Genomic DNA, 11,566 nt, shown 5'->3' on the forward strand with positions numbered 1-11,566 from the left:
ATCCCAAACTGAGTTTATATATCTTTGCAGATCTTTCATATGGGCACGTCCCCATGGAACTGCTTCTAATACTGCTGAAAAAAGACCCAAAATTTCTAGACCTTGCTTTATTGAAGAGAAATTCCTGTTTTGAAACTTGTGCACTCTGTCTCTGATTTTTAGCCTTTTTTCTGGAGGGAGGAAAATTCTTCCTTCTTCTGTGTTCCACACCATTCCCAAAAATTTTATCTCTTTTGTAGGATTTAGATTGGATTTTCCCCAATTTATTAACCAGCCCAATGACTGAAAAACTTCTATTGCTTTGAATAGATTTCTTTGCAACACTAAATCGGTCTCTGCTTTTAGTAGACAATCGTCCAGATAAGGAATAATAGCAATACCTTGAGTTCTTAAGTATGCTGCAACTACTACCATTACCTTTGTAAAGACTCTGGGTGCACTCGATATTCCAAACGGCAGGGCTGTGAATTGAAGGTGTTCTGTTCCTGCAGGTCCCTTTATGGCTACCCTTAAGAATTTTTGGTGACATTCCCTTATGGGAATATGAAGGTAGGCGTCTTTTAGGTCTAAAGTGCACATCACATCCCCTTTGCGAAGCGCTAACAGGGTGGATCTTATTGATTCCATTTTGAACTTCTTTTTGAATATGAATTGATTTAAATATCTTAGATCTATGATGGTTCTGTATTTCCCGTTCGGTTTTGGTACAAGGAAGATTGGGGAGTAGACCCCACTGAATTTTTCTTTTTGGGGTACTTGAATCAATACTTTCATCTCTTTGAATTCTTGGATTGCTAATTCCATGGCTTGTTTTGCAACCCTTTGTTTTGGTAAGCGAGTTTCTATAAATCTTGTTGGAGGAAGACCATAGAATTCTATTGAATATCCTAGGTCTATTATTTGTAACACCCATTCGTCTGAGGTGATTTTTTCCCATTCCTGAATGAACCCCTTCAATCTTCCTCCAACTGGCAAGGCGTCATGCTGAGAAAGGTTTTTGATTGAAATATGGACGGCCCCTTCCTCTTGAGGGTCTTCCTCTAGATTGGGTATAATTTCTATCCCCTGATGTTTTGCCACTCCTCCAGTCCTGTCTATATTTGTAAGAGGTTCTGAAACCCCGAAAGGAAGGTCGCTTGTATGGTCTCTTGTCTTGAGGTAAGCTTCTCACCTTATCATCAGACTTCTTTTCCACTAGAAGTTCCAGCTGGGATCCAAAAAGTTTTTCTCCCTCAAATGGTAGATTAAGCAGGCGGTTTTTGGAGGCTATATCTGCCACCCAGGGCTTAAGCCATAGAGCCCTTCTAGCTGAGGTAGCAAATGCTGTAGTTTTAGCCAAAATATCCACTGAAGATAAAGCAGCTTCAGTCAAAAAATCAGAGGCCGAGATCACCATAGGCAAATCTGCTAAAAGATTTTCTCTTGGTACTCCTTTCTTTAAAGCTTTCTCTAGTTGCAGGATCCAGACCTTAAGGGATCTTGCCACTGAAGCCGCCGCTATTGCCGGCTTGAAACCTGCTGCTGCTGCCAGATAGGTTTTCCTTAGGACCAGTACTGTCTTCTAACGGTAAAGTTGTTCTCTTGATAGTTTGGGCTACCGGAGGATCCAATTTTGGAGGTACATCCCAAAATTTTGTGTCCTCAACCTCAAAGGGAAAAAGAGAATAAAACTTCTTTTGCGGGGCCCATTTCTTATCTAATACAGACCACTGACTTTTAATTTTGTTCTTAATAGCTTCATCCACTGGAAAAGATGGTTTACTCTTACTTATGTTTGCAAACAATTTACTTGATTTTTTAGGGGGCTCAGAAGATACTTCTAACCCCATTGTATCTCTGACAGCTGCAATTAGGGCCCCTATATCATCAACAGGAAAAAAATCTTCAGATTCTGAAATTTCTCCTTCCTCTGACTCAGATTCATATTTTAACTTTGAGGTACCTTCCCCAAATGATGTATCAGATGAAAAATCCTCATAAAACGGACTGTCAGCTTGCAATACATCTTTATTTGGCTTTTGCTGCTTAAAAGACTCAAAAGCCTGCATCATAGCTCCTTTCATCCAGGACACTAGTCCTTCAGCCCCTTCTGGGGAATTGACAGGGTTTTTAAGTTTCCCTTTACATGTATTGCATAATTTTTCACCTTCCACAGGGTTAAATTTTATATCACACCCAAAACAAGCTATGGAGATTGGTTTCTTTATCTCTTTCTTCCCCTTAGGAGATTCAGATAAATTTTCTTTAGTTTTAGCCTTCTCTTTTGTCTTTCCCTTTTCCTTTTCTAAAGCAGTGTCAGCCATTGCTGAAACAACATAAACACAAACGGCCCCATGTCACAAGCAGAACAAAAAAATGCAGCTTTAAGGAAAGAAAGGCATCTATGGATGCTTACTTACTGGCAGAGTTGGAACGCTATGCACGGGACCAGCACGGGCCACCAGCAGTACCCCTGGGAGCGGCAACAAACCGCCATGCTAGCTGGTTTAAAAGGCATTCCTTTCCCCGGATATGACGCGGCGTCTGCGTTCCAACGCCTGCAAGCGTTCCACCTGCGCCGCTGATGACGTCATCACATCGCGCCTCCCTGCCGAACACGGAGGAGCGCAGCGGCCGCCAGCTACACCACACAGGAGGCACAATCATCTGATAGGCGACCTGGTTACAGCCCTGATTTCTACAGGGAATGCGTAAGGGTAAGTCCACCACCACACAGGGGGCACAAACATCTGTAAGGCGCCCTGGTCATACACATTTCTGGAGGCTAATCATCTGAAAAGTGCCCAGGTATTTTTTTTTTTAAAAAATGGTGTAATCCTTTGGGTAGGAAAAAAACTCTGAGGGCTAGAGGGGAACAGAGGAACTTATAGGAGATGAGGGGGTGGAGTAATTAATTGGGGGGTGTGGTGTTTTCCTACCAGGTGGATGTCATCTCTCTAGTAAGTGCTGCCAAGGGACGTGAGGGAAAACATTCTTTTAAAGCATTCAAGTTAGCTGGGACAGCAGAAACTTTCATCAGGTACAAGGAAGCAAATAAAGCATGCAAAAAAGCTATCAGGCAAGCTAAAATAGAGATGGAAAGGGATATTGCAGCTAGGAGTAAAAAGAATCCAAAATTATTTTTTAATTATGTGAATAGTAAAAAAAATTAAGCAAGAAGGGGTGGGAACCTTATTATTACAGGGGGTAAGTTGGTTGATGAGAATGGGGAAAAAGCAGAAATTTTTAACTCTTATTTTTCATCTGTCTATACATCGGAGGAGCCAGCTAATGAAGGCTTCCCTTTTAATATGCCCAGTTCTAGCAATTTAGCTACTGACACATGGGTCACTCGGGAGGAAATTCAAAAGAGACTTGAACATGTAAAGGTAAACAAAGGTCCAGGACCGGATGGGATTCATCCCAGGGAATTAAATGAGCTGAGAGCTGTGATTGCCAAGCCTCTTCACTTAATTTTTCAGGATTCGTTGAGGTCTGGCATGGTGCAGAGAGACTGGCGAATTGCTAATGTGGTGCCGTTATTTAAAAAGGGATCCCGTTCTCAGCCTGAAAACCATAGGCCTGTTAGTATGACATCAGTAGTAGGAAAACTTTTGAAAGGAGTAATAAGGGATAGGGTACTTGAATACATTGCAGTTCCCAATACTAAGTTTGTGCCAGCATGCTTTTATGTGTAACAGATCTTGCCAGACTAATTTAGTCGCCTTTTATGATGAGGTGGGCAGGAACCTCGATGCGGGAATGGCCATCTACTTGGACTTTGCTAAAGCGTTTGATACAGTACCTCACAGAAGGTTAATGATCAAATTGAGGAATATTGGCCTAGAACATAATATTTGTAATTGGATAGAAAACTGGCTGAAGGATAGAGTACAAAGAGTGGCGGTAAATGGAACATTTTCTAATTGGACCAGTGTGGTTAGTGGAGTACCGCAGGGGTCAGTCCTTGGTCCTTTGCTTTTTAACTTGTTTATTAATGACCTGGAGGTGGGTATAGACAGTACTGTTTCTATTTTTGCTGATGACACTAAATTGTGCAAAACTATAAGTTCCATGCAGGACACTGCTGCTTTGCAGAGCGATTTGAAAAAATTGGAAAACTGGGCAGCAAAATGGAAAATGAGGTTCAATGTTGATAAGTGCAAAGTTATGCACTTTGGTAGAAATAATATAAACGCAAACTATCTACTGAATGGTAGTTTGTTGGGGGGTATCCTTAATGGATCTAGGGGTTTTTGTAGATAACAAGTTGTCTAATTCCAGGCAGTGTCATTCTGTGGCTACTAAAGCAAATAAAGTGCAGTCTTGTATAAAAAAAGTCATTGACTCAAGGGATGAGAACATAATTTTGCCCCTTTATAGGTCCCTGGTAAGGCCTCACCTTAAGTATGCAGTGCAGTTTTGGGCTCCAAAGAAGGATATTAATGAGCTGGAGAGAGTGCAGAGACGTGCAACTAAACTGGTAAAGGGGATGGAAGATTTAAACTATGAGGTTAGACTGTCGACGTTGGGGTTGTTTTCTCTGGAAAAGAGGCGCTTGCGAGGGGGCATGATTACTCTGTACAAGTACATTAGAGGGGATTATAGGCAGATGGGGGTGTTCTTTTTTCCCATAAAAACGCATCAGAGGCCACCCCTTTAGATTAGAGGAACGGAGCTTCCATTTGAAGCAGCGTAGGTGGTTTTTCACGGTGAGGGCAGTGAGGTTGTGGAATGCCCTTCCTAGAGATGTGGTAATGGCAGATTCTGTTAATGCCTTTAAGAGGGGCCTGGATGAGTTCTTGAACAATCAGAATATCCAAGGCTATTGTGATACTAATATCTACAGTCAGTATTAGTGGTTGTATATATAGTTTATGTATGTGAGTTTATAGATTGGTAGGTGTGGGTTGTGTGTGCTGGGTTTACTTGGATGGGTTGAACTTGATGGACTCTGGTCTTTTTTCAACCCTATGTAACTATGTAACTGTAGATTTCTTAGATTTCCAGATAAAGATCTCTCTCAATAACGTTAATAGGGAGTAGCCTAAATAGATAAAGGAGTTTAGGAAGTAGCGTCATTTTCACTGCTATTATCCTCCCTATCCATGAGATATGATATTTACTCCAGTCCTCCAGCATTTTGCGTAATTTCTTTTAAGTATAAGCGTAATTTGCTTGGTACAGCTGACTATATAAGGCAGTAAACCTTATACCCAATATTGTAATGTGATTTTTACACCATTGAAGTTGAAAATTTATCGTCAGTAATTTAAGCTGTTCAGGAGATAAGTTTATATTTAGGGCCTTAGTTTTCATAGGGTTCACCACTAGACCAGAGATTGTTCCAAATTTCTGCAGGATTCTATATAAATTAGGTAGTGATTTAAGGGGACGTGATATTAGTAGTTATGTCATCCGCAAATAGGCTAAGTAAATGTTCTTGAGAACCTATTTGTAAAACATATATATTGGGGTTATTTGTTATTGCTATAGCTAAGGGTTCTATTAGATCGAATAATAGTGGGGACAAAGGACAACCCTGGTGTGTACCCCTTTCAATTGGGAAGGTTTCTGAGGCGTAAGGACCTATGGTGATTCTGCCTATTTGGTTATGGTAGAGGGCTCTTATTCAGGTAATAAAATTAGGGCCGAATCCCCATTCTAATAGTGTATAGTATAGATAGGGCCAAGCAACAGAATCAAAGGCTTTTCTTATGTCTAACTTGAGGACATAGGAGTTTCCGTTTGAATGGCCCAGTTAGATAGTAATGCGAGTCTTCTGATTGTATAAGCTGCTTGCCTTCCACATATATGAAACCCACCTTATGTCTGTGGATTATTGCAGGCAGAATTGTATTTAATCATTCCTAACAGGTGGTTAAATAGCTCTGTGAGGTGCAGGGAAAGAACATGGGAGAATTTTTTGTAATACAGGGCTGGGAATCAGTCGGGGCCAGGAGCTTTTGAAAGTTGAAGGTTTTTAATAGCCGATTTAATTTCATCCTCTGTTATTTTAGTTTCCATTAGGGATTTTTGGGCTAGAGAGAATTTTGGGATGTTCACGCTATTGAAAAAATCCCTTAATTTGGGATTGGAAATAGGGGCTGGTGATAAATAAGGTTTTTTTGTAGAATGTATAAAGTTCCTGTATGATTTTGGAATGCGCATTAGTAGAATGTCCTGAGGATGTTCTAAGGTTAGTTATAGGTGTATAATCAAGGCTATTGCTTAGTCTCCTGGGAAACAATCTGGTCAGTTTGTTAGCATGATAGTAAAACCGTTGTTGTGTCCATTGCATTGCAGTTATAGCTCGCGCAGTGAGAACTAAGTCTAACTCTGACCTAATCTTACGTATTTGACTAGAAAGATCTGTTTTGGATTAGTGGATTGGCTAGTAGCAAGGTCTTCCCGAGACCTCATTTGGGGTGATAGTGCAGTTTACGGTCTAGTGAGAAAATCCGCCACTCCTTGTGGCGGGTTGTGAGCCAGTTGGCGGACCATTCTTTTCTCTCTTACACCATCTATGTGCCATAAATGTAGTTAAGGTGCTTATAATCTACGACCTCACTTGGCGCTATTTAGAAGCTTCTGTGTGGTGTTTCGTGGGGTTTTTATGGCCGTGTCTTAAGATGCGGCCATCTTAATTAGCGGCTCATGAGCATTTGAGAAATACTCCTTTAAAAAAAAATATTTACAAGCAGCCAAGTTTTATAATTACTTACTGTGAATTCGGCCCCATTTTTCTCAAGAGCAGATTTAAAGGTTTCAAAAGTAGTGGCTTTCTCAGCAATGCTGATCACAAATTCAGCTGCAATGAAAAATAAGTTACATTACCATAGAGTTCATAAGCCCTTTTTAGTTGCAAGTGCAATCTGATTAGCAGAACTAACTCACGGGACCGACTCTTCCATCTTATAGATGCCTATTATAAATCTGACCCAAGCTGAAGGTTACATCCCACAAGCAGACTCACTGACACTGAAGTGTCCACGCTGAATTGCTTTAGACTCAAAAAACAAACCTATACAGGCCAATTAATTCCACCCAGAATATGCCATCACTTGTTTATTATATACTTTTTTCATATTTTTCTCTATTGACAGGACTGTGTTGCAGGATTGAGTTAGAGCTGGGCGGTATGACCAAAAATTTATATCACGGTATTTTTCAAAATTATATCGGTATCACGGTATTTGACGGTATATAAATAAATAATAAATATTGGTGGCCAGGGCCCCTAAATAGTTTGCAGGCCACCCCTCCTCCCAAAGACAGTGCCAATACATTGCCCCCCATACAGCAAGCTGGCCAGGACTAAAGCAGAAAGAAAAAAACAATGGTCAAAACTCCCCAACATGCCTGTCACTACTCAGACTAGCAACCTGTGAATTCTGGGCTAATGCCAGAGGGGCTGCTTTAAGATGCCATAAATAGTCACTATTAATGAGCTGGTGGGGATATTTGGGCTTATGTGTACTTTAAATGCCAGGGCATAGTTTAAATCCCAGTCCAGGCCTGCTTATTTGGTGACAGAGACAGGATTATTTTGACATTTTTTATCTGATGACTGTGGCGATCCAAGCACCATAGTCATAGCCCCAAACATTAAAGTGGGTGACAGGCTCACCCTGCAGTAAGTAAACAGAAACATTTGGAACAGACCAACGTGGCCTGTCTTCTTTGGTGTGTTTGTATCAGAACAATCACTGTAAACCTGGCAATAACCGCTTTCCGCTGAAGTACTCGGTCACCTCATCCTCCTCCCCGACTTGGAGACCAAGAAGAGCAAGTGCCGAGCGTGACAGTGCCACTACCGTCGGGTTGAGTAGGGGGGTGGGCCGGACTCTGGAGAAGCAGGCTTCCGGTACTTGCCGGGGTGAATCGCGTATAGTCGGGGAGAAGCACTTGCCAACCCCGCTGCCATTCACCTTCTGCCCCGGGATAAACAGGCAGCATCGGGTGACGTGATGGAGGCTCTATGTGCCCGTAGCCAGGCCAGACGGGTTATCTGCTTGCGTTGTTGTGCCGGGAGTGTGTCCCGTTAGTCAGTAAGTGCTGCTCCAAACCTGTTACTGTGCGTTAAGTCATTGTGCTCAGTATGTGTTAGCTATATATAGCTGAGCCCCTGACGTCACGTACGCATGGGGCGCACACCGGTATTGGGATATTTAAAAAAGTCATATCATTTTTTTAAAAAACACCGGTATTCGGTGTGAAACGGTATACCGCCCAGCACTAGATTGAGTTGCAATTCAGCTAATCACTGGGTCCCGTATCATAGCCCCGACCACTGACATTGTCATCAACATCACTGTCCCGCCACCACGACACCCCCCCTGTACCCCTTTCCCGGATAGTATTACTATCAAACTGACCCCCCTCTTTCCATGTAAGTTATTTACATATATGCGCTTTGTTAGAACATGCTGCACAGAGAATTTGGACAAACAGCTATGTATAATAAAAGTATAAGTATGCTGGCTGGCTCTGCTTTGGCATAAATAACACTAGGGCATGCCCCTGCTGTTATGTTTGCTTCCTCTGTATTTGTTCACTGTAGACTCTATTATATACCGTACTTGTAATTGGCAGGCATACCTACTACCGTAACTGCAATTTTTTATGTAATTCCTCACCTAAATCTTTGTCATTGATACCCAAATGATTGTCCAGCTCTGTGCAGACTTTGGAGACCAGGGACAGATATTCAAGCTTCTGTAGCTCATCCATTGCAGGATCTTCCATGTTGTTTATGCAGTTGCACAGAGCAATGAGCGTTCTGTGCCAAGAAAAGAGGTCAGAATGTCAGAACTGTTATTGCAAATTGTTCACTGTTTAATAAAACATACCTACATTTAAAAAGCAGAAAAAAAATTAATTGACTGAGGGAAAAAACTAACATGCATAATGTAGATTCACAGGAGGAATGTAGATTCACAGGAGAAAAGGGTCATTTGACAGTCAAATTTATGCCATTGATGAAAAGGTCTAGTGACACTTTCCACATGATAATAGTTATTTAATTTAGCGTCCCCTATACTGACCAATTTTAATTGACAAATTGCTCATGCCCACATGAGCATTTTGTAGTCAAAATCCATCCCATGTATGCAGTGACAGGCAGCTGCCATATAGTTCAGTCATGTACACATGGGGCAACTGCAGTTCATATCGGTCACACATTATGTGCCATTACCCTTAAATTCAAGTTTATTTTATCTCACCAGAGGCTCTTAAAGAAAACATTTTAAATAGAAATGACATCTATCTTACGATTACAATATCACTACATAGTTATTATTTTGGCCTTATAAAGACCCCAAATATAACTTCAGTGGAATCTGTCACAGAAAAACATATTTTTCACAAAACGCATCCCCCAGCATTTCCCTTCAGCAGCCATCCTCCCCAGCGTGTCTCCCACAAAGCCCATACCTGCCCCCCAGCATTTCCCTTCAGCAGCATCCCCACAGCGTGTCTCCCACAAAGCCCATACCTGTCCCCCAGCATTTCCCTTCAGCAGCCACCCCCCCAGCGTGTCTCCCACAAGGCCCATTCCCATACCTGTCCCCCAGCATTTCCCTTCAGCAGTCAGCCCCCCACCCCAGCGTGTCTCCCAGAAGACCCATACCTGTCCCCCAGCATTTACCTTCAGCAGCCAGCCCCCCCCCTCCAGTGTGTCTCCCACAAGGCCCATACCTGTCCCCCAGCATTTCCCTTCAGCAGCCAGCCCCCCCCCTCCAGTGTGTCTCCCACAAAGCCCATACCTGTCCCCCAGCATTTCCCTTCAGCAGCATCCCCACAGCGTGTCTCCCACAAAGCCCATACCTGTCCCCCAGCATTTCCCTTCAGCAGCCACCCCCCCAGCGTGTCTCCCACAAGGCCCATTCCCATACCTGTCCCCCAGCATTTCCCTTCAGCAGTCAGCCCCCCACCCCAGCGTGTCTCCCACAAGACCCATACCTGCCCCCCAGCATTTCCCTTCAGCAGCCAGCACCCCCCCCCCCCCCAGTGTCTCGCACAAGGCCCATACCTGTCCCCCAGCATTTCCCTTCAGCAGCCATCACCCCAGCATGTCTCCCACAAAGCCCATTTCTGCCCCCAGCATTTCCCTTCACCAGCCACCCACCCCCAGCGTGCCTCCCACAAATTTTATTCCCATATCTGCCCCCCAGCATTTCCCTTTGCCAGCCATCCCCATCAGCATGACTCCCACAAAGCTTATTCCCATATCTGTCCTCCAGCGTTTCCCTTCGCCAGTCATCCCCGCCCCCAGCGTGACTCCCACAAAGCTTATTCCCATATCTGCCCCCCCCCCCAGCGTTTCCCTTCAACACCCCCAGCGCCCCCGCCATCGTGTCTCCCACAAAGTGCCTGCCCCTTCGAACACCTTTAACCCAGCGGCGTTTTTCCCTTCACTGGTCATTTCCTCAGCGTGACTATTCCTCCTCCTCCTCCCCCCCAAGCCGTTCCAGCAGCACGCATTATCCCCATTCTTTGAAACAGAACATGAGACCAGACGAGAAGGAGAGAGTGAACTTACCAGATGCCTCCTCTTCACAACGATAGCTCGACTTCCGGGTTACAGCCGGATATCCTGTAAAGGAGAGGAGAGACACTCCCACCTAATTGTAGAGGATAACAGCACTCACTAGAAAAAATCCAGCTAACCCAGTAATTACAATTACAATTTATTGCTAATGTCACCCTTTATGCCAGGCAACGTTAAAAGATTTTTTTTTTTTTTTTTTAAATAGTCATAATCAGTTTTACAACATTAATCTTGTTACACATGTAACACTACTCACATTTTTTTAGATATTAATAGACAAATTAGAAAAGATGACAGCAGAAGAGGGTGACATTATGTCCGCTAGGGTTCTCCACAGTAAAGTCAGTAAAATACACACAAGTATCTTGACAAAATACATTTAATTTTACAAATCTACTCATAGTTGCCTAGTTTTTTAGGGGAACTGTTGAACTTACAAACAACACTATAGGTGGGCACTGGTGCAAGAAACCAGAAAATCCTATCATATTCCCAAGATTTTCTTTTCCTGGTCCTTCACATGGCAGTGGTTAATCCCCTCGTCATGTGAAGGGCAGGAAATGACAAATTCATCATAAATGCCCGATGTTCAGTCTCCTATTTTTTCCTGTCTCGCCAGGAAGCTCACCTCAATCCGGCGGAATGCTCACCTCTACCGCTGTGTAATGCTTTATGTTTCCTTGCAGGGCCTATCTCCTGGGCCATGGCTTTTCCTTGCCGTTTGATGCGGTAAGTCGCCATGCTCCAGGTTTTGTTTGGGCGCATGCTCAGTAAGCCGCCTGATGTCAGCTTTGCGCGGAAATTTTAAAAATTGCGAGTCCGTGTTGCTCTCCTCGCTGTGTCTCTGCTGAGTCTGTCAGGAGTTGTTTTGGGCCTCCGTGTGGGACTAAGTCACTGCAGTAAGTGCTCCTTGGGGAATTTTTTTCTTGTCTATGGGGCTGATTCACTAAAGGTCGATAACGCTTATCGCATGCTTTTTTGCGTCAAAAAGCATGCGATAAATAAGTACCGATTCAACAAAGTAATTTCACA

The 11,566-nt window shown here is 43.3% G+C and overlaps 2 protein-coding genes across 3 annotated transcripts in view; both read right to left on the reverse strand.

Annotated features, from left to right (window-relative positions):
- Nucleotides 1-10,612, reverse strand: part of dhx8 (DEAH-box helicase 8) — a 63,423-nt gene extending 52,811 nt beyond the window's left edge. Inside the window, exons 1-3 of one of the 2 annotated variants that reach the window (XM_004918626.4) lie at nucleotides 10,373-10,501; nucleotides 8,619-8,761; nucleotides 6,705-6,790 (exon numbers count right to left, since the gene is read on the reverse strand). In XM_004918626.4, coding sequence (XP_004918683.1) covers nucleotides 6,705-6,790; nucleotides 8,619-8,727 — 195 coding nt within the window. In that variant the 5' untranslated portion in view covers nucleotides 8,728-8,761; nucleotides 10,373-10,501. Of the gene's footprint in view, nucleotides 1-6,704; nucleotides 6,791-8,618; nucleotides 8,762-10,372; nucleotides 10,502-10,525 lie in introns of those variants that run through there. The other variant, XM_002932524.5, reaches the window with a different exon arrangement.
- On the reverse strand, nucleotides 949-2,971 carry LOC116407975. Its single transcript, XM_031894552.1, has 2 exons — nucleotides 2,400-2,971; nucleotides 949-2,305 (listed from the first exon to the last, which is right to left on the reverse strand). The coding sequence occupies exon 2, from the start codon at nucleotides 2,301-2,303 to the stop codon at nucleotides 1,470-1,472; it is 834 nt and encodes a 277-aa protein (XP_031750412.1). The 5' UTR covers nucleotides 2,304-2,305; nucleotides 2,400-2,971; the 3' UTR covers nucleotides 949-1,469.
- Nucleotides 10,613-11,566: the final 954 nt, after the last annotated feature.

The sequence above is a fragment of the Xenopus tropicalis genome, chromosome 10, assembly GCF_000004195.4.
Source record: "Xenopus tropicalis strain Nigerian chromosome 10, UCB_Xtro_10.0, whole genome shotgun sequence".
In the NCBI taxonomy this organism is placed as follows: domain Eukaryota; kingdom Metazoa; phylum Chordata; class Amphibia; order Anura; family Pipidae; genus Xenopus; species Xenopus tropicalis.